Genomic DNA, 23,265 nt, shown 5'->3' with positions numbered 1-23,265 from the left:
TTCGTACCATATGATCTGACGATCGCTGTCAGATGAAGCTCTGCTTCGTACCATATGATCTGACAGCGATCGTCGACGTTAGACGCCGTGTCCACCACTTCACCAACTTAAAAAAAAATAACCATGGCTTTCACAGCCGGGTTTCTGCTGTAGGGCGTGCTTCGAAGCTTTGCTTCGCGGATGGCCCACTTATGGCCTCGACCTCTGCAAGCTCGGTTAGGATACCTGCTTTGGCTCCGGAATTCTCGCACGGCCCCTTGGAGCCCCTGGAAAACGTGCTACGGCTGGCGGCTGTTGCATTCCTTCTCACACATTTGATGTCCCGACTGACCCCAACGACTCCTTTAGCCGTTGCTGCTTATAAGTTTCAAGTCGTGCCTGCCGTGGACTTTTGTGTACTTGCTTCCACCCGTACGGAAAGCCTGGACAACCAACCGACCGTGCCGATTAGTCAAGGGACAACGAAGCAACTGTCGCTACGTGCTTCACCAGCTTATAAGGTGGGTCCCTCTGTATATACCGTACGTCCCAGCTAACGATGGCCGAGCAGTTCAAAGACGAAAAAAATCAGTGCCCTTCCACTCTGCGAAGGATGACCAGCGTAGCTGTGTATGTGGGCCCCTTAATGGCGAAGTGCACCTCCTTCACGAGTCGGCCCGACATTGCACTATCTTCGGGACCGTCCCACGTATAGGTAGTTTTCTCTCTACACACAGACACTATCCTGAGGGAACTAGCCCTTAACAGCTTCGCTGTAAAATTGGTTACGTCTTTGTGTTCCTTAATTCATTAATGGCGGCGACGAACGCGGGAGCAGTGGCACGAGCGTGTTCGCACGGTAACGCCGAGGGGCGCCAACGATCCAGCTGTGGAAGAAGACAAAGACAATAGCCAATCCTGTTTATTAGTTTTGTGTCTACATGTGGGCACGATCCTGGGGGAACTAGCCTTTAACATCTTCGAGGTAACAGTTTAAGAATTCAGGGTGCAAGGTTATAGAACTATACTGTTCTATCGTCAGAGGGGTGACAACCGAATACCGTAGGTCTTAAAATTGTAATAATAATAATATTTGGGGTTTTACGTGCCAAAACCACTTTCTGATTATGAGGCACGCCGTAGTGGAGGACTCCGGAAATTTTGACCACCTGGGGTTCTTTAACGTGCACCTAAATCTAAGCACACGGGTGTTTTCGCATTTCGCCCCCATCGAAATGCGGCCGCCGTGGCCGGGATTCGATCCCGCGACCTCGTGCTCAGCAGCCTAACACCATAGCCACTGAGCAACCACGGCGGGTGTCTTAAAATTGTGTCTGGCACTGTATTTTTCTTTCTTTCCTTTATACAACTATGATAACGTTAGCTGGAACACCCTATACATCTTAGAGTGCCGCGGCTGTCGGTTTCATGCTGTGATGCCTGCATTACTGCCTTTTCCATGTTCAGCCATCGATTCATAATTACCGTATGTTCACAAATATAACGTGTCTTTAATTCTCATTTTTTATTCCGACATTTCTAGCCGCATAAAGATGCCTCGCGTTATCTTCGGATTCGTGTCTTTAACAAAGCGTCTTTATTTTATTTTCGCCTTCTTGATGTGCCCGCTGCCGCTGCATTTTGTGCCGATTTTCTTTTTTTTTCTCCGGATTGACAACGCCGCTAGGGCCAGAATGCATGTTGTTATATACGGCGTAACTCTCGCAGCTTTGAGCAAGCCAATAGACGTTGCTGTTCAGGCGCGTCAAGCGAGCGATCTTCGAAGTCGCGCGGTGGATCACCAAGCAATCCGCGAGAAGCTCTGCCGGGTTCGATTCTGTCGCGGGGCACTTCTGAGGCGCTGTTTGCCAATAACGTTAATGGGCGTAGCAATGGATGACTCCGTTCTCAGTGACAGTGGCCAGATGTCAGAGCCCGTCCTTTTCCTGCATTTTGCGACGGCATTACGGAGTAACGATGAACAAAGCCTGCGAGCATCATCTTTTATGCGTCGTTTTTCTTTTCAGGAATCAATTCGCGTTATTCGTGATACGTATATATTTACTTTTGAGACCTAAAGCGTCTCCCCCTTTCATTATATTCGTGGTCGTATTATTTACTCGCAACTACTGTACGTTTTAAGGTGCCCGTGCTTGCCATTGACTTGCTTTTCTTTTTCTTTTTTTTTCCTCTTCCCAACCGTAGGTGAAGCCTGTGCAACCAAGTGACCGTGACACTAGCCCGAGGGACAACGCAGCAACTGTCGTCGCTACATGGCTTCCGGAGCTAACTCGTGAGGGGAAAATCAATAGCCTACGGGAGTAGCGCGACTATTAACTTCTTTTCTAAAACCAATTGGCAATATTGGCCAATTGTGAGGTTAACTGTAGTGGTTAATTAGGCACAAGGTGTCTTGATGGCCGCAGCCACATCGTATCGTCGGCGTGACGGAAGCGGAGAGGAAAGGGCGGGGCGATTAATTAGCTGACTTTAGGAAGGTAGCTGACTCTAGGCAGGTTCAGCTGCAGCGGTCCTCTCTCGTTTGCGACCCGAACATATCGGCCCGTTCCTAGTGTTATTGCTTCCCGGCCCTATATATATACAATTTCGCGTCAATGCGCACCCGGGCGCGAAATGTGAAATCGCGGAGGCAAATGGCATCCCGAATTGGTGTCGGTTTCTTTCACCGACACAGAAGAACGGACGTTGCCTTCGGTCTGTATCGCGGCGCGCTGCGGTGAAGACGGTGGTAGGTGGCCACTTTTTTTCTTTCTATCCCATATCATGTCGTCCGTTTCCTGTGCCACGCCGTGTTTTCGCTCGACACGCGGACCATCTTGGACGGGCCCATCGCCCACGGCTCGTGGGAGGACGCTCGTAATGGTGAGTACGTGCCTTCTGTTCACTTTCGTCATTTAACAAATCGCCCGTCTTTAGTTTCAGGTCCGCAACCTGTACCTTGGCTTCTGACACGCGCGAGCAATGTTATTGCATCCGGTAGTGTCCCAGACGGATGACGTTCAGCGCATGTCCTCCCGCGGCTGAACGCGTGTCTCAACTTCTGCTCCTGCCTCACAACTGCCGGTTCCCAGGTGCATGAAACCCGCAGTTCCCACCCTGCAGTACGCCGCATGCGCATAAGCATACTGAGTTTTTCCGACTCGTACTGCGAAATGTGCTGGCGGGTGGTTAACGCGACGCCTCCTTGTCGTTTCAGCCTTTGCCATCAGGCGCATACGGTGGATATTCCTTCACTAGGCCATGTCTCGGATGACGTTTAGCGCCTGTCGTCCCGCGGCTGACCATGCGTAAACTTCTGTTCCTGCCTCAAAGCTGTTTGTTTCTTGGTGAATGAAGAAACATGCAATCCCCGGTCTGCAATACGTCGAGTATAAGTAAGTATATCGAGTTCTTCCGACTCATACTGTGATGGTGTGCTGACAGTTATAATTAACACGACGCCTCTTTGTGGTTTGTCTGCTACCTTCGTCTTGACATCCGCCGCCCGTCAAGGTCTGTCCCTCCTGCGTAGTAGGTGATTGCATCTAGTGCTCACCATCGTGAGGCAGGCGTTGATGTTCCCACACTGCATCGCATTACTGCACCCTAGGACCTTAAGCTGCAAGAAAAGTCCTTCGCTGAGTGCTGTGTTGCCTCGACGTTCACACAACTACGGAGTCGTGACGCGAATACCGATCTCGGCATCCCTGTTCGAGTTCGTTCCGCCCTACGGCTGTATCACGGCCGCTCGACGAAGGCGCATCCTGAGTGTACGTGGCTGTATGATAAGCAGACCAAACGGTTTCGGATGACATACTGTTGGCTCAGAAGTGGTACGCTGCTCAAGGTCTAGCATTGGGTTGATCAAGGGATTCTCGTTCGTGAACGTTCATTCACATTTTGTGCTCTCGTAATAGTACGCTGATGCTGGCTCGCTTTGCGAAGTAGTACGGGCGTATGTATTCCTATGTGCATGTGTGTGAGAGTGTGTATTGCTGCATGTATGTTCCCTGTTTATTGTATGCGTGTACGTGCGTGCTACTTAGCCGGTCGGTGGCATAATTTTCGCTGGGGTGTGTTCCCACTTCTTCCATGAAATTTTCTCCCTCTCTCTCTCCTCCCATCTTTCATCCCCCCATCCCGCTCCCATGTGTAGGGTAGCAAACCAGTTAGGCTACACTGGTTAACCTCCCTGCCTTCCTTCTCCACTTTTTTCCTTCCTTGGTGGCTGGTCTTGTGTAATCCGTGAAGTCCTTCAGAACGCTCGTTGATGGTTCCAAATGGTGGTCGTGAATCCTTTCGGAAGCTATTCCCACTTTGGCGCTGGGCATTGCCGTTACTTGAAGGGTGTCCACTGATATATTTGGCTTTGTTACTTAGTTTGCTACTTGGCCTTTGATACTTAGACGCCTTCGAATGCCAGTTCTTTCGCATTCGAAGGGGTCTATGTTTTATCTATTCCTTATCAACATAGTCTTAGTTTTTGTATGGGATGCATCGTGGCCAATTCCAAACATCAGCGTACCATTATAAAAAGCACATGGTGTGAATTAAAGGCATTAAAACGCTTACTAGCCGTGAGGGTCATTATTATATGAGAATATCTTTTGAAATCTGGTGCAAGGCATGGCACCATAAACTCATTTTATACCTGTCTGCTGTCAAGTGATGCTGGCAGCGGAGCAACATACTACTCTTCAGCAAGGCAAGACAGCTGCTGAATCGCCCTTCAGTAGCATTGGAAATTGATCGCACACCACCGCCACACATTCCTGTTGTATTGCGTCTTCATCAGACTGTTTTGCCACAGTTCCTTTGTCCTACTCGAGCATTCACTGCCCTTTGTGAGTTTAGATGCGTGCTTTCATTTATTGTACATTTGTATAGCATGCACTTCCTGTACCATATGCTAGCTGAAACTAAATAAAAAAACATTGTTTTTTTTTCGTAACACTACTATTTTCCTTTTTGTGGTAAAGAACATCATGCTGTTGCAAAATCTTAAAAATTCTGACTTGTAGTGCATCTTCTTTCAATGCTTCACGACTCACTGGTGTTGTAGGCCAATAGATCAGCTATGCGGGAAGTTTGCTTCTCTTCTTCCTCATCAGTAAAACATTGGCGCCTAGACATCCGCGTTCTGCATGACGCGCACTCGCGCTCTTGTGTGTCAAGAGTCTTGCGCGTCTCTCTTTCTAGATCTGACCATGTCATGGGACGCGCACAAGGTGTAGTGGCGTCTGCATTGTTCAGTGGAAGAACCTGCACTCAGACGTTGTGTCAGAACTGGCGAATACTGCCACGAAGCTCCGTATTGCCCTTCGGGTCAATTAACTGACTCCGCTCATGCGTTCATGGCAGCGCGAGCTACGGAGAAGTTTCCAACGCCTCGCAGCGTCGTCTTTATCAGCAGCTGCTTGACGATGCAGACGTCATCCGTGTGCACAGCCTGAAGTTCTGAGCTATGCGAGAAACTCGCTTTTTAGACAGCCGAATACATTAGGTTCTGCGGCCCTAAGAACACCTCCTGTTACGTCGCCTCCCGCGCGTGATTAGTCGCTTTTTGTAACGCATTTTGAAAACATGGCTCGCACGACTATACGAATAGATCCTGGTTCTCGAGGATCTCGTGGAATGCTTAGTGCACGAACTCTGGTTCCACCGGAGGTAGCTGACCGCCTTTGTGCACGACCGTCAGCTGATGATGTAAAGGCAGCATTATCTTCCATGAAACGTGGCTCGGCCCCAGGGCCGGATGGGTTACACCTAAATCGCGGACCACAAGTGTTAAACGCACCTGCATTTTACTATACAGCCGTGGCATATTATCGCCACGTACAACAGGTATGTCCTGATGTAGATGTTATTGAAAACCGTGTTGTGGATATAATGTCAGCCTTAATGTTTCCTCTAGTTCCCTAGCGCGCCACGCACGCTCGACTAATGTGTCGTGGGGTGCGATAACGGCGTCATTTCTGCCTGGCCACCTTCGCGACTACATGTGGTGTCCAGGGTGGCAAGTGCTCCCAACACGTGAGACTAGAGCAGTGGGGCATAATCCCATCTTAGCTGTGTCCTAATTGCACCCTTCAAGAAACCAACAAGCATGTGCTGCTGCAGTGCGTCGTCGCTAGGGTATTTTGGAGGGCCATGCATGCTGGTTTCCGTGGCCTTGGAGTTAACCGCTTTATTAAACCTGGTCGCTGCTCACGTGTCCGCTTCGTGCGATTTTTAATTGCTGCGGGGGCCTTTTGTCTGTGGCGTAACCGGTGCAAGGCAGCTACCGCGGGACATCGTCACTACACTCTGCTCCCACTTCTGGAGAGGCTCTACTTTTAGTTACTGCCGTTTCTGTCAGAGGAGTTGTTCTTTCTTGGGGAAGAAGAGATTCTTCGACAGTGGTCATGCCGTTTCCTGTCTGTGGCTGATGGACGCTTATGGTGTAATTTTCGACCAGCCTGGTTCTTGTATCCAGGCCACCAAACGCATTCATTGAATATGTAGGTGCCCGTGATCTGGTAGAAACGCGGCCTTTTGTGCGGCCGCGATGCGGCGGAGGCGAGCGCCATTTGGAGGTGTTGCAAAGAGCCGGGTGCGTCGATCCGTGGCCTCCAACATATTTGCGCGCCGGTGCACACAAATGGCGGACGCCGTTGCCGGTCTATGATTGGTAGAAACGCTAGAAAAGGAGTTTTTTTTAGTTTTCGCGTAACATACTTAAATTTTCTCGTATATTCAACTTACAACCCGACGCTATCATGTCTGTAGATTATGCGTAAGTTGTACTTTACGATTTTTCTACGTATTTTTGCTTGAGAAATTCAATTAGTTCATTAACTTCCTTGCGCCACATGGAGAGCTTGGGTATGGGTGGTTCGAAAATCTTTTCGCCGAAACGACGTCCGATGCCGGTGATATTCTGCGACACTGGGTCCCTAGCGCTGTCGCGTTAAAATCGGTTTGTCCAGCGGGGACGTTGACTTGACATCGAGGCGTACGTTCCACACGTGTGCGGTCACGAGCTGCTGAGTTCTTTTTTTGTTGTTGTTTTTAGTACAAGCGCTGGTGACAAGGCGCAAGCGTTCTTACACGGTTATGGTTGTGCTTGATAACTGCACATCGTAAACCGCATCGCAAGCTGAGTTTTCTTGCTTTAAAATCGATCGCTCTTCGGCGCTGCTTTCTATGCGGAAAATGGAGCCATTTATATTTCTACGCGTTTATCTAACGCCTTTCTTCACAGTTGAAGGCTTCGCTACAGCCATTCAATAACGCTTTCCAAACACAGAAGCGTATATCGTTAGACATCAAAAGAAGTCGCGCTAGTTTCTACCCCATAACGCTTCTACATTCATACGCGTTCCACATTCCTGGCACGTAGTATTAAAAGCACCATCGTAAAAGGTCTCGGTGTCACCACGCGAGTCAACAAAACAGGTAAGGAAAGTGGTGCCAAATGGAGAGAAGGTTAGCGAGTCCGATAAGTAACCTACATCCGGCTGCCGTCTCGATAGCGCCAATATATAGGCAAGCGAATGTCGTGAATCTCTCTCGGATAAATAGGCTCCAGTCCCCAAGGAACTGGAAGAGCGTTCTTTATAATATACAGCGCTTTTCTAACGTCGTCGCTACAGCGCAGTGATCTCAAGGATCATTGAGGTTGCACTACCTTGATTCACGATTAGCTATACCGTTTTGAATGGCTTTGTATAGATACTACCTCAACTTAATACGTTCCTTTTGCCAGCACTGATGGGACTGCAGAAAGGTCTCATCTCTAGATCCCCGACTGAACACGGTATGCCAGCAGAGGTTCCAACATTTCGCGTGGTAGAGCTTGCTTCTGTTTGAGAGAGGCGACGAGGGAAACAAGAGGAAGCGCTTTAAGACACAACAGTCGCGGATTCCTTTCCTGGATTGAGTACTGTGCTTCCGGATTGACCATTTGGTCACATTTCAAATTTTTTGCTGTCTGAGCGCTGACGTCGTAGCCATGACCAATGACATACTTAGGTTCAGCGGGACGGCTCTGCGAGAGTCTCTCCGGGAACTTAATCATGCTACTACGAGCATTCTACTTTTCAAAGACGACCACGAAGTAACAACTACATTTAGCGTGGTTCTTCTATCTACATGAATTAATCGTTGCGCCTCGCTAACTATAGCTGCCTTACATGATTAACATGCGTTTCTGCAGCTTAGCGCCGAGTGTTACACACGCGTCTAGTGATGCACAGAGGCCGCAGCTAGTCCTGATGCCATGAGAATATCCATTGCAGATGCCATTCATGTGCTGAACCCGCCTTTAGGTGAGGCAATGCGAAGATGGCAGTGTGGGAAGATGTCCTTGACTGTAAAATTGCGCATTCCGACAAGAGTACGGCTTAGGCAGCGTATACGATGAGCTGTTTTGTCTAATGCTATACTCTCCGGTAGCACTTGTGTACATCGTTGCGTAAAAGTCACTTGCTAACTAAACCGGTAACGACTACGTGCAGCGGCAATTTCTTTTTTTCTTGATGACTAACGCTGTGGAAATACAACCATTTATGTCGCACGCTAATCGAGGGGGGGATTCCTCGTTGCAGTGAAACAATTATCTTTATTTTTTTATTTTTCTGAAGTTTGCGGAACATGATGTCGTAACTTTTGCTTTAATCCGAGTGCCTGCCTTCAAGAGAATTGCGCAAATGAAACAATTTATTGGAGTTTTATTGAAAGCTCGTAACTTGGAATATCACGTTTCTAGGGTGTCAACTACAACTGATTTCGACTGCATACGCAGAGTTGTCCGTATGCGCTAGAGCTACTTCTAGGAGTAAGAGCCGACAAATCATCGCAGCAAAACTATAGTTATCGCGTATAGCGAATATTCGTTCGTGAGAAGAAACAGTTTTTACCAACGAAAACTTGGTAACTTCAGCTCCTCGCTTTTCAAGGAAATATATCTCAGCCTCGTAGACGAAGCCAGCGACAAAACTTTCCCGTCGCTATTGCTACTTTGTGTACAGTCTTTAGACACGTACTGTGACGTTAAACTAGCTGTGAAAAGAGACGTGCCATAAATTCACAGCATCTTTCCAATGCGCGACAAGCACAAGTAACTTTACGTAGTCTACTTTCCTTTCCAGTTAAACGCGAAAAAGGTTGTAGAAAGCACCCACGAAAAGCGATTGAATACTGCTCAGCATCGTTGTAAATTACACTAGTCACACCGATAAGTTTTCCTCGCCAACTGCTTATCACTATACGCAAGTAAGGTAACCAAATACACATTTTGCATTTATTGTGCGTTTGCCATAGTTTAGCACTATCAGAACGTTCGGTAAATGTTCGTCATTGCGAAACTCACACTAGCCAGCTTGCTTTGCCAGGAATCCTTGAAATTCTAATGAAGACGCTGCTGATGCCTTGTGCACCAGGCGGAATGTGACCTAGGGCCAATAAACGGCCTTCAGTGAAGCTGCGAGAACATTCTCGGGCGCACGTTAATGATCATGGCATACATGTAACAAGAAAATTGAATTATTGCGAGGTTTTCAAACTTCAAGGCTACGTTTGTGTTGCAAGTATAGCCGTTGTGGATGTGTCTACAGTATAATCTGAAGCTGAATACTTAATGTGCGTCCTGTACCTATACTGATGAATTAAACGGCAACCGTCTAACTCTAATTTGGCCCTGCGTTATAAAAAATATTGTTATATTCTTAACACGTTACTTAAACAAGCTAAAAGGAGCTATTATTAAAATGAATTTGATAAGCACAGCAACAATCCAAAAAAGCAATGGAAGCTTCTGAACGAATTCATTGATAAATCTTCTGCACCTGAACAATGCTCTAAAATTAACCAGAATGGTACAACATACCAAGAGCCCACTCATGTTGCCAATGCCTTGAGCAATTGTTTTGCTCTGTCACAAATAAATAACAACAGTCACTCAGCCAACCTTGCCTAGATCACCTCCACTCATTTTTTCTTTCCCCTGTTACGGCTCAAGAGGTGTATTTAACAATCTGTAGCCTGAAAACACAGGCCCGGGTTTAGATAACATTTGCGCACACCATTTAAAGTTAGTCGCCAATATTATTTCTGAACCAATATCTATCATAACTAATCGCATTTTCGAATCCGGCACTTTTCCTCTAGCTCTAAAGAAGGCTAAGCTTATTCCCGTATTCAAGAAGGGTGCCAAGGACCTACTTTCTAACTAGTAGACCAATATCTATTCTTTCCTCTTAAAGTAAAATTATTGAACATTTATTAGTTAAACGTTTAAATAACTACCTTGAAAAATTTAATATAATTAATCCCTGTCAGTTCGGTTTTCGTTCCGGAAGTTCTACTTGCTTAGCATTGCTCTCTTTAACCGATTTTATTAAGAAATCTATAGATTGTGGTAAATTCGTTGGCTTTGTCCTTTTAGATTTCACCAAAGCTTTCTACAAGATTAATCACAGAATTTTGTTCACCAAACTTCAAGCATACGCTATTACTGGTCCCGCCTTAACTCTATTAAAAAGTTATTTGTTCTGTAGGCAGCTGGGGCCCTTTCTCAAACTAAAATAATCAACCTAGGTGTACCCCAGGGGTCCATTCTCGGTCCATTACTATTTATTATTTACGTTAATGACCTACCCGTCCTTTTACAGTCATCTCACTGCGTTTTATACGCCGATGACACCACCTTATCATTATCAGACTGGTCGTTAATCTCAGTAACATCAAAGTTAAATTCTGCCCTAACTGACGTTGTAGAATGGTGTCGCTGTAGTTACCTAATTATTAATCCCGAGAAAACTAAATGTATAATATTCAATTGGGGTCACAGGACCCTAACTTCTCCACTAGCGTTAACACTTGGGGCTCATCAAATTGCAGCCGGTGGCTTGGTTCTATTCCTCGGTGTTCTTTTGGACGCTAACCTCAAATTTGACTCCCATATTAACAATATTAATAAAAAAAACGGCATTTGGCATTCGCACTTTAATAAAAGCGCGGGCCTTCTTTTCAGAGAGAGAAGTGGTTCTTGTGGGGAAAGGAGGAAAGGCTAGCACGATCTTCTGCAACCCATGCGGGTGCACGGCTCAGCACCAGCAGGGTGGGGGAGATAGGAGTAAAGAAGAGAGAGGGTAGGAGGGAGAAAGGTAGCGGGTCGTCCTAGCAGCATCAGAGCAGCCCGGCCGGGAGGGCCCAGTGGGTTCGACCGGAGGAGTAGGCTGGTGATAGACCGTATAGGAGGTGGCCCAGCAGAAGCGAAGTTGTGGCGGATAAAGAAGCCCGAGGGGGTGGGATGGCCATTAGGCTATCCGTCATTGTAGAAATATTCTATAGTCTCGCCGAGAGCCCCGACGAGTCGAGGTACTCGACGACACTTAGGAAAGCTGGTAGCTGATTACGACAGGGGAAGAGGATATCTTCCTGTCGTGAACATGGGTGCCCCAGGCGGTGGAACCCCTGCAGTGAGCAGGGCATGCCAGCAAGAGGTGCTCCAGAGTCTCTGGTTTACCGCAGGAGGCACAGACTGGCGAGGTGGCTTTCCCAAGGCAGTGCCGGCGGGTTGCCATCCAGTAGCAGCCAACTCGCAGTCGGAGCAGCAACGAGGCATCCTTTCGTGGGAGGCCGTGCTGTGGAAGAGGCCGTGGAGGCCGGCCCAGGGATACCCGTTTGTCCGGGTGGCAGGCGATGATGTGTCGGCGCAGCCTGTGTCTCGAGAAGTCTGCGGCCGTTACAGCAGGGCTGAGGGGGACGCTTGAGTGATGGGCACTCTTGGCAAGAGTGTTCGCCTCTTCATTGCCCGGGATCCCCACGTGTGCCGGTAGCCAATGCGGGGATAGTGAGCATCCTGCATCCTGAAGGGCCGTCAGTCTTGAATAGAGCAGTGCAACCCCAAGCCTAGCCCTGTCGGGGCTCTGCAGGCAGAGCAGCGCCGCCTTGGGCTCGCAGAAGATGGCTGCCGGGGTCGCTGGTAGCTCCTCTGCCAGTAGGTCCACAGCAAGGTGGAGTCCTGCTAGCTCTGCTGCGGTAGAGCTTGCATGCCCCAGGAGACGGCACAGCTTGCTCTTTTGTAGGGCCGGTGCAACGCAGGCTGCTGTGGATGTGCCCGTCTCCGGTATCACGGATCCATCGACGAAGATGTAAAGGTGGTCCCCAGGTCTCTCTTGGAGGAGAGGGGCTGCCGTCTGCTGTAGGGCACATGTTGGAGAACGGTTCTTCGAGACACCTGGATTTTTTATCACTTTGCTTTTATTCGTCGCCATATTAACTATGGAATCGCAACCTGGGGTGATACGTACAATTGTCACCTGTCATCAGTTCAGCATTTACGCGTAAACTGCGATACATAGCGCAAGAAGGACACACGGATGAAGCAGGAACACGGGACGAGCGCTAACTTTCAACAATTGATTTATTGCAACTGGTAAGCATATATATACTCACTGTGATGCCACTGCAACAGACACACTGAAGGGAAGGAAGAAAAGGAAAAGCAGTCATGTGACTACTATGCCCGAAAATTCACGCTCTTTCTTAGACAAAAGTATAGACGGCGTGCTAACACAATGTGAAAGCACAAAGTGCTTTCACACATAACAGTGTGAAAGCATCATCCTGCCCTCTCTTAAAACAAGCTGTTGTTGTCTATCGCCACAGGAATAAGATAACGAGGGAAATTGACGAAGCAGCTGAGATAGCTAGAGCAGGTGATGATTGTGTTACCACGCCGTCTATTCTTTTGTCTAAGAAAGAGCTTGAATTTTCGGGCACAGTAGTCACATGACTGCTTTTCCTTTTCTTCCTTCCTTTCAGTGTGTCTGTTGCAGGGGCATCCCAGTGAGTATATACATACTTACCAGCTGCAATAAATCAATTGTTGAAAGTTGGCGCTCATCCCGTGTTCCTGCTTTATCCGTGTGTCCTTCTTGCGCTATGTATCCCAGTTTACGATTGAACTACCAACACGCCCAAACTTCTTCCCTGCTAAACAGCATTTACAAAATCAAGCCATTCGTATCATTACTAGCAGCCCTCGCCAGTCAAATGCATCCACTTTGCCCCGTGAAAACCTCATTTTAACGACCGTGAAGTTGTTTCAATGTAACGTAACAATTTTATTTTTCAAGTTACCTAACAACCATTTGCTTTACGAATTCATTGACTTAAATTATTTACATAACTACAATAGAACTAGGTTTGCCTTTAAAAGAAATTTCTTACTGTCTCATGTTCGTACCAATTATGGTAAACTAACATCATATTTTGCTGGCACATCTTTATGAAATCGCTTACCATCAAACATAATATCATTCGCTTCGTTCTATGCCTTCAAAAAATCCCTTAAAGATTTCCTTTTGACGCATTGACGCAATTATGGTTCCAAATGTTTTATTTATTTATTCTTATCACTGCTTTTCCTATGTTTTGCTATTCACATCCTTGCCGTTGCCTTTAATCGTTTTGCTTATAAATGCTTCTTTTTATGTATTCTCTTGCTTTTTATGCCTGTTGAAATTTTTTATATGTATATTTTTAGCACACTGATATTTGTACTTTACGTCGATTTGCGTCTGCCGATTATATTCTTCCCTATTTCGTTCTGTTCCTTCTTTACATAATTTAAAGGTTCTGTTGTACGCTGATTTTGTATTTATTTGTTGATAGTAGTATCTGTACATTGTAGTCCTAATCACGTTTCTGTTGCTGCACTTCGCCTCTTTGTTTCTCTCAGTGTACATTTTGTAAATTTTATTTTTGTCCTGCCACCTATGTAATTCTTTTCTTATAATTAGCCACCGAGGGTCCCAGTAATAGTCTTCGACTTTGGGACCATCGTCTGTAAAACAAAGATCTAACCGTTTCCTTTTTTATAATGAACAAGCTTGATTTGATTTGAAGATGTGGTTATACGGGATATTTCTTGTGTGATTCGGGCTGGTCGAAATGCAGTCTACAAAGCCGAAAACTGGACCTAACATCCAGCTCAGGAGTGCAATATTATTAGTCTCTGAACTATATAATTAGTCACTGCGGCTGGTAAAAAAATTCGATGTGCCACCGTTTAATTCAGTAACCTCCAGTTGTTTTACCATTAACGACACCGTTTGCTCTTTCGTATAGCTTTTCATCAACCGCTGTGCATTCTCATACGTGCACTGAATCTGTACACTGCAACCGGCACGTTCCTGGCTACGTGGTACATGGAACACTTTCTTGTGGCATGATGGCAAAAGTTGAAACAGTGCGTGCAGAACCCGTGCGTTATTTGTCGCCATCAAAATGAAGCTACGTATTTGTTGTTCGTTGCACGTACTGTCGCGCTCAATATTAATTGCAACACAGGCACACCATCCGTCAATTCTTCCAATAATAAAAATGAGAAGCGCCATGTTTCTTGTGGGTGCACCAGCAATTTGAACGGTGTCCAGCGAATATTTTGTGTAGGCCTTGTACGGCAGCACGGCAGCGCCCACAAAAAAAAAAATATGGATTCTCGTGTTTCAACTCATTTTGAGCGCGATAGTACATGTAGCGGTAAAGATACTGCCAAACGAAGGATGGCAAGATCAGGCAGAAGGCTTGACGAGTGGCATGATATATACAGGCATTTTTTTTTCGTAATTTATCCAGAATAAAGAGAGAAAGGACGAAAGAATGAAAGAAAGAAATTAAGGACGGCCCAAAGTGCCTTTCTTATTATTTAGAACTGCTTGTCCTGCTGCTCACCAAAATATCTAAATGAGCCTACAGACTTGTCTCACGCAAATACTGAAGCAGTGGCTTATGGAACTTCTTATTCATAAGCCAACGCGTATAACTGTCAGTTTGATCGATGCGTTTGTTGGCAGCTTTTACAAGAAAAGTGCATTGGCAAGTGGCGAGCATCCTGTACGAATGTTGGATCAAAGCCTTTCGGAGAGTTCACAGGGTCGTCAGGTATTGGACCACAAGAAAGGCTGCCGCTACCTCCTCACCCGAAACAGAATTCAGAGAAAGGAGCAGCAGAAACGCGGATGGATTAATGTACCCGGTCGTTCTACTTGCCGTCCCATGAAGCTCCGCAAGCACCAAGAGATCCAGATACGAGAACATCGCTAAGCTATATCGCCTAGGAAATGAAGTCTCCGCGAATAAAAAGAACGAATGAAGGCAAAAGCTTGGGGCGCAAGCGCAATCGCAGATCACCTATCTAGCGCTCCGCGATGCCAAAGCTGGAATACTCGCAGCGGGAAGTCTCCGGCTTGCTTCTCAAAGCTAGGTGAGCCTAAGGCTAAACGTCATCCCAGCCAGCACTGCTGCTGACTACTAGCGCTTATTATCGTGTTAACATCTCCTTATCCGAAGCTCGAAACGTGCCAGACAACAACAAAGACCGCTTCAAGGTCGCTCTAAGAGGAAACGGTGCCGTGATGCCGACAGAGCTGCCATTTCGAAGGAAGGTCTCACTTCGTGTTTCGCATCTTAAGTTAGACGAGCCCTGCTTGCCATCACGCCAGGTCACTGCGATTCGACACCCATTGCGGATTCCATTTGGAGCTTTCGGAGGGATGCTTTCCAATTTCTGATCCGGAAGCTGATAGTGTCGCTAATGGCGATTTAGGAATCGCCGCACCGTATGACAAATGTTGTCTTTAAAGCTTACAACAACAAAAAAATAGGAAAAAATAGCCTTGCGGCTTGAGCATTGGCTGCCATGTTTGCATTTGGGCAACAAGCTGCGGAATTTGAAGGTGAATGAGGTTCTAATAACCGGCGGTTTCAGAAAGCATCACAAAGGGTGTTGGACATTGAAAATGGGCGATTAGAACACAAATGTGGTACACAGTTGTCTTGCTCATTCAATTCATTCTGTTGGAGCTGTCTCTTTCTTTATTTTTATCCTTTTACTTCGCATGGCGGAAGCTAGAGTGTTAGACGGGGTCCATTAGGATTTGCCACTGTCCATTCGCATGCCCATGCCCATGGGCATGGGCAGGACATCTAATGAGGAGGGAAGATAACCGATGGTCATTAAGGGTTACGGACTGGATCCCAAGGGAAGGGAAGCGTAGCAGGGGGCGGCAGAAAGTTAGGTGGGCGGATGAGATTAAGAAGTTTGCAGGGACGGCATGGCCACAATTAGTATATGACCGGGGTTGTTGGAGAAGCATGGGAGAGGCCTTTGCCCTGCAGTGGGCGCAACCAGGCTGATGATGATGATGATGATGGTGATTATGATGATGATGATGATGATGATGATGATGATGATGATGATAATTCGCATGAAAGAGCCGACCTTACGAGAAGGTATTAGAAAGAATTTGCTCTTTTAATCTACAATATTCCTGTCCATTCATTGATTGAACGGGCTGATTGGGAAGGAGAAGTACAAGGCCTCTGGTGACGCGGAGCCATTCATTGGCAGACTGCACTGATTTCGCTCAATTTCGTGCCCTCACTCAGTCCCAGGATAGTGTCTTGGTCAATATTCCAGTCAGTCAACAAGTGGTCTGTTGCGCTCATGCTCTACCTGGTCAAAATACTGGCAAACCAACCAATAAATCAGAATCGCTGCTACCTGTCCCCCTCTGAGCAGGCCGCTTTGGCTCCCATAGTCAGTAAATGAAAGCTATGCAACTATCTTTTAAGAAGCATTATCTATAGTATCTCGCGTGGTGCGAAGTTGTCGAGCACTGCTTAGTAGTTTCTGAAGGCGAAAACGATGTGTCAAGCATGTCAATCTTAGAGATAAGATACCTGTTTTGTGAACCCTTCCACTTGATAGGGCTGAGATGAAAGCCGTCCATTTCGAGTTTTCAGTGCTCTGGCTACCTGCATTACTCAAAGCATTCAAAGAGTGTGGTCTCTGCTAGCACTACACAGTAACCCATATGCCCTATAATTCCCACATCCAGTAATACCGTATGAGGGAGAGGGGCGGATCTGCATTTAAAAAACCGATATAGTCCTATTTTAACAAATTTATTCTGGGGCTTTACATGACAAAATGTTCATCTGATTATTAGGCATGCTTTAGTCGAAGGCACTGGGTTATTTTTGACCACCTGGAGTTCTTTAATGCGCAACAGTGTCACGGTACACGAGCGTTCTTGCATATAGATAGATAGATAGATAGATAGATAGATAGATAGATAGATAGATAGATAGATAGATAGATAGATAGATAGATAGATAGATAGATAGATAGATAGATAGATAGATAGATAGATAGATAGATAGATAGATAGATAGATAGATAGATAGATAGATAGATAGATAGATAGATAGATAGATAGATAGATAGATAGATAGATAGATAGATAGATAGATAGATAGATAGATAGATAGATAGATAGATAGATAGATAGATAGATAGATAGATAGATAGATAGATAGATAGATAGATAGATAGATAGATAGATAGATAGATAGATAGATAGATAGATAGATAGATAGATAGATAGATAGATAGATAGATAGATAGATAGATAGATAGATAGATAGATAGATAGATAGATAGATAGATAGATAGATAGATAGATAGATAGATAGATAGATAGATAGATAGATAGATAAACTAGTGCTCTAACATGAGCCATCTTACATTACATTCTTAGACAATGGGACCGAGTCCTGTAGAAAATCAAGCAGGTTAATCAATCAGAATATGTCTCCCCACAGATGTTGTACAGCCCCCAAGCACCTATTCCTGGACTCCACTCCCAAATACGTCACCGGCTAATCCTCGGCTGGTGGTTGGGACAACGGTAACTGTTGCTCTGTTCCAGCGATGCTGTTTTTTGGGTCTTCATAGGGGATTCGGCACGTGTCCCTTCGCGGAAAGTAGCATCATCGGCTTAACAATTTCAACGTAGTCTTGCGGATCTAATTTTAAGCGTCCTGATACCTGTGACAGAAAACGTATCCAGATATTCGGGCGCTTAAGCTAGCACCTACAGCCAGGCGCAGTGAGTAGCCTTTATTTAGCGAACACAAGCTCTTCACTTCGGAAGAGACGTGAGAGCTTTGTAGCTTTGACGTTCCCTTGAGGTATCGTGTTTACATTATTTACATTACACCTTAACCGATGAAAACGAACATTAAGAGGCCTAATTTGCTTTTGACAGTTTTCTCTAATGCTAGATCCCACACCGTGGTTGCTTTGTGGCTATGGTGTTGGGTTGCTGAGCACGAAGGTTGCGGGATCGAATCCCGGCCACGGCGGCCGCATTTCGATGGGGGTGAAAGGTGAAAGCACCCGTGTACTTAGATTTAGGTTCATGCTGAAGAACCCCAGGTGGTCCAAATTTCCGGAGTCCCCCACTATGGCATGCCTCATAATGAGATCGTGGTTTTGGCACGTAGAACCCCATAATGTTTTATAATACTAGAAGAGGCTACAAACCATAAAATAAGTGAGTTTCGCTTAAAACGTTATTTTTCTTCTTTTTTTTTTTGCTTAGTAACGTCAAGAAACCGCAGTGCTAGGTGGCAAATCAATACGTAAGGTGTGTAGATGCCATTAAACCTCAGTGGCGTAGAACCGGCGCATTCAGCGCCGTTTTGTCATTCATCCTTCCTGAAGCAACCAGTTTTCTAGGCATTGTGGAAGCCCGCAGGTTTCCACACTCGCTGGTCAGGCGACGTGTCATGCAGGCGATCCCTGTGCTGTCGTTAGTACGCACTCGCCGTCTTCTACAGCTTTTGCGACCGGCGCATTCCTTCCTTTTACGCGCGCCACGCTAAGCTGCTTGATAGTTCTGCCTGCAAATCCCTAGCAAAAAGCGCACAAATATATTACGAGAGCCACGTCGACCTTGCATAGGCTGGCAGTTGCACGAAGCGTTCGGCGGGGGAGATATGTGCGCTTAAACTTCAAATTAAGTTCCGAGCCAAATATGCAGTATGCGCTATTCTACCTTGGGGAAAGGGCCGATGCCGCGCACGAAAACCGGTCGACGAGGCCCCCCTGGCACGGACGGTACGGACCCTCAACCGGCGTTGCTCGCCTTCGCGTCACACACGTCACGTGCGTACACCATATCGTCTTCGGCCTTCGCCAGGCGGGTACCGATGAGCTCGATGCACAACGCGTCGCGTCTGTCGCCTCGAAAACAACGAAACGATCGCCCGCGGAAGCATGTGCTGCACGCAAGTCTATCCGCGTTCAGGAGGCGCTCATCCCTTCAGGTACGTACCGCGAGGTGATGCTCGTGCACAGTGCGAACTTGCGGGAAGAACAACGCATAAGTCATCGCGTGCATTTTTTGTTCAAACACATTCTGGCAAACGCGAATTCCGTGATGTTTTACCGGGTCTAGGTACACTCGGCCACGAAATCTGGGAGAGAGCTGAATGTCTGCGCAGCCTCACAACGCAGCATATAGTATTAGCATTTACAGCCTCTACTATAGTATATGTGAAGAAAATTGTGATGTTAAGTTTTACTGACTACTGTTACAGGCTGCTCGGAAATTGAACGTTTTCTGAGCTCCCACAGTCCGTAAACTTTCGTGGCCGATTTTACAACATGCTTAGGGGACAAGAATGTATGCTTCACTTAAAGCTCAATAAACAAGGACACAAGCGTTTTAGGTAAGGCTTCTTACAAACTAGCTCAGAAGTCAATTCTTGCAAGAATGTATGTATATATGCAGTAAAGCGTGTAACCTCAGGCAAGGGTTCAGACACATGGCTTTGTTTCCGTCACTACCTTGACAAAGACAATTTCCGTTGTAGGTACGTTACCATTGTCGGTACGTAGAACAATATCACGTCTAGTTATTATGTATATGTCTAAGTATGCATCATCACTTCCAACTCCGCTTTGCCATGCCGACATGCTAACCATAGCAGAGGCGACATTAAAACAGCAAGAATTAAGGAGGATTGCATAGATACTCTTATCTTGCCCCCTTCGTTGTGTTTAGGACATCATGCTAGAGCTAAATAGCCCAAATTCGCGCACTTGTGTCGATTTATCATGATTAAACAAAGTTATTTACAACCAGCATGCGAGCGAACAAAATACACCTTTTTTTTCTCAAGTGTTTATTCGGCGTATTCATTCAGCGTAAGATTAAGCGGGTATTCTTATTCCCGTGCAGCTTAATGCTTCAAGACGCAGAACCGGCAGAGAGTCCACCTTGAGGAGACTACAGTCCCGGCTTTCATGAAGGCATGAACGAGTACATGCTTTCGGCAGTTGTGACATTACTGTTGCTGGTCGGTGCACTGTGTTCGGAGTGGGATTGCAATGTAACACTTCCCTGGAGCGTGGAGAACAGCGATCATCCAGTCATACCGCAAGGCGCCCTCCAAAATCTTCTTCGCTGTCCGCACGAACTCCATGGCTGCAGCCCATCACCGATTGTTTGCGACGAGCAGCTCTTCGCGGTGACGTGTTCGTGCGCAAAGAACTGTGAACTTTACGGTGACTGCTGTTGGGACGCTGGACCCAATTTGTCGTCGAGAACGCCGGCAACCTGTGTGGCACGGAACGTCGATCACCATTTCGGAAGAAACTTCTACGTTATCTCATTGTGCGACCCAAAGTGGCCGGATGACGGCGTGCGCCAATCGTGTGAGAATGCGACGCATTCGAAGGAGGCCTTCTACATGATACCAGTGACCACCAGAAAAATGGTGACGTACTTCAATGCTTTCTGTGCTCTGTGCAATTATGACTTGGATGGCACGGCGACGTTTTGGAATTCCTCGGGAACACCCCAAAGTGGATTTCAGGTTGACCTTCCGCCAGTGGTCCTGAAGCACGTGGATACTTACCTCAGGCCTTGTGACCCTCATTTAGTGGACGTGCATAGTTGCCCCGAAATGACAGACATGGAAATGTCGCGCAAATGTAATACCTACTTTGCTCCTGTCGAACACATAGACAACAATTCGGATGTTGTCTACAAGAACGTGTATTGCGGCCTTTGCAACGGGGCTGAGCTGTCTTCATTGAAGTGCATTCCAAAGCGAGCAGTTCGGGAGACGTGGGTTCGAGTTCACATCAAAACACCGTTCAGGCCTAACCTCGTGTCTTTAATGAGACCCGTTCTAACTCAAGAGTCTTGCTTTTCGTGGCACGAAGACAAGTGTTATATAAGGGTGCCTAAATATTACTACACGAACAATTCGATGGAGGACGAAAATGACAATGAGATCAATGTCAACAGAAGAAGGATGCGTTACGTAGCTTACAACGTGCAAAACTACCTCACTATTATTTGCATCAGTTTGTCCCTTGCATGCCTATTTTTGAAGGGCGTCGTGTATGTGTTCTTTAAGAGTTCTCGTTCGTTTTCCACGCGGTGTACGTTGTGCTTGTCTTGTACATTGTTCTGGAGTCACCTGTTCTTTCTGCTCGCCAACAGCTTCGACGTACACACGCTGGTGTGCGTTGTGTTCGCTGTTGTTCTTCATTACGGGTTCCTTTCTACCTTCTTTTGGACCAGCTTGCTATCTTTCGACATTTGGAAAAACGTCGCGTCGGCGCGAGTTTCTTCTAGCAAGCGTAGTGGCTTTCTGCTGTACAGCGTCATAGCGTGGGGCGTCCCTCTGCTTATAGTCGGCACAAGTGTGGCCATAAACTGGGCCGCTCCAGAGTTTGTGCTCTCGCCTCACTACGGTCGCTTCGGCTGCTGGATAGGCAATCTCTGGAGCCAGTTGGCGTTCTTCCTCATGCCCATGATGATTCTCCTTGTGGTAGACGTCGCTCTGTACGTGCACACCGTCGTGAAAATTCGCAGAACGTCGAAGCGCGCCTCCATATTTGAGTTCACCGGCGGTGGAAGCTACTCCCACATGAGACTGTACGTGAAGCTGGCTTTCATCATGGGCATGACGTGGATGCTCGGCTTTGTGAGCGCTTTCTTCAATGTGCTCGCCATGGACATCACCGTCATCATCTTGATAGGACTACAAGGCGTGTACTTGTTCTTTGGTTTCAAGGACTATCAGCATCTGATTCCGAAGCGCTTCCGGAAAACGCGCAAGTGTGTGCTGCCTGCCGTGCCTATAGTCAACGCGCCAGTGGCCTCGACCGAAGGGGGCATTGAGGACAGAGACGTGATTCGTCGAAGATCTTCGAATGGAGTGGCAAAAGTTGAGTGAAGTGCATCTGTGTTTTGGTGCTTCCTATTAGTACGTGCGCGAACGTGGGGCTGTTCACCGCTGCGAGTGCTATTTGCACGTGCATTTAGCGCAAATTAGTCAGAGTGCAAATTAGCTACATGGTGAGCCACGAGACTAAACCAGTGGCATGACTGCGAACGCTAGGTAGACATAAACCGTGGCGCACTGGCGGCACACCACTACGAGTTACGTTCAAGAACTGGTGAAAGACTGCTGTGCTAAAAGACAAGCGCATAGACATCCCTTCCAATCATCCTCGCAATCTGTTCGCGAACAAAAGGTTTTTTGTTTGTTTGTGAGCAACAGCCTTTCTTCATAACGCACAAATGGCAAGCTTTGACACCCACCTACACAGACACAAAAGAATGAAAGCTTGGCAATCCTAAGCGTTTATAAGCGTGAATATTTTTTTCATGTGTTCATGACAGATGGTAACACTCCTATTTCTGCTACGTGCTTAGGCCTACAGTCAAGAGCAGGTAGTACGATTCAGCGGTTCAGAAAAATAAGCGTCAGGTAATCGTAAACCTACGTAATTCTAGCTATGGCGACCATCAGAATGACAGGCAGCTTGAGATTGTTGCGCGAGTCAACGCGTGACCTCTATAGTATTGGCTGTGGCCATGTATTTCGGACAACTATGGAGATCATTATAGTATTTTTTATGAACTAGCACATTGAAATGAGCCCTCCTAGAGATCTGAGCACTTCTCGCCCATGGAATGAAAATAGTTCTGCAATAATGTTAAGATCACGAAATAATACGTATGTGATGTTTCGATATTCATATTATCTTTCGAATAGTGATCGTTGTCCCGAGCGTTGATGTATTAGCATTTCCTAATGAGCTTTACAGTTTAGGCCCACTTTTTTGAAGGTGCTTACGAACTGGCTCTCCATGTCCCGACGAAGAAATCCAGTTAAACCACTTCCGAGCTCTTGATTTTGCATCAAACATATCTCAAATCAGCGGTGTTTCCTTCTGTTTGAACTGAAAGAGAATCTAGTTGCGCAGACACAATTTTTTGTGACAAAGCTAGATTGTATAAAGTCGCACATGTAGTTTAGAACATATCGTGAGCGGGACGAGGAAGACTAAGACATAAGAGAGACAAACATGGCGCTGAATACCGAAAATTTCTTCTATAATTCATGGCTTAGGCTATATAA

The 23,265-nt window shown here is 46.5% G+C and overlaps 1 protein-coding gene across 2 annotated transcripts; it reads left to right on the top strand.

The window, feature by feature from the left end:
- On the top strand, window positions 1–22,481 carry LOC142582866 (uncharacterized). 2 transcript variants are annotated; one of them, XM_075692954.1, is made up of 5 exons: window positions 1–500; window positions 2,185–2,862; window positions 2,917–3,071; window positions 3,197–3,374; window positions 20,064–22,481. In XM_075692954.1, the coding sequence occupies exon 5, from the start codon at window positions 20,137–20,139 to the stop codon at window positions 22,072–22,074; it is 1,938 nt and encodes a 645-aa protein (XP_075549069.1). In that variant the 5' UTR covers window positions 1–500; window positions 2,185–2,862; window positions 2,917–3,071; window positions 3,197–3,374; window positions 20,064–20,136; the 3' UTR covers window positions 22,075–22,481. The 2 variants fall into 2 exon arrangements, with proteins under 2 accessions (XP_075549069.1, XP_075549070.1); XM_075692955.1 differs by lacking the exons at window positions 1–500; window positions 2,185–2,862; window positions 2,917–3,071; window positions 3,197–3,374 and adding an exon at window positions 19,027–19,146.
- The last annotated feature ends 784 nt before the right edge of the window (window positions 22,482–23,265 follow it).

The sequence above is a fragment of the Dermacentor variabilis genome, chromosome 5, assembly GCF_050947875.1.
Source record: "Dermacentor variabilis isolate Ectoservices chromosome 5, ASM5094787v1, whole genome shotgun sequence".
Taxonomy (NCBI): domain Eukaryota; kingdom Metazoa; phylum Arthropoda; class Arachnida; order Ixodida; family Ixodidae; genus Dermacentor; species Dermacentor variabilis.
The sequence above is the reverse complement of the archived record's forward strand: the minus strand, read 5'-3'. Positions and strand labels throughout refer to the sequence as shown.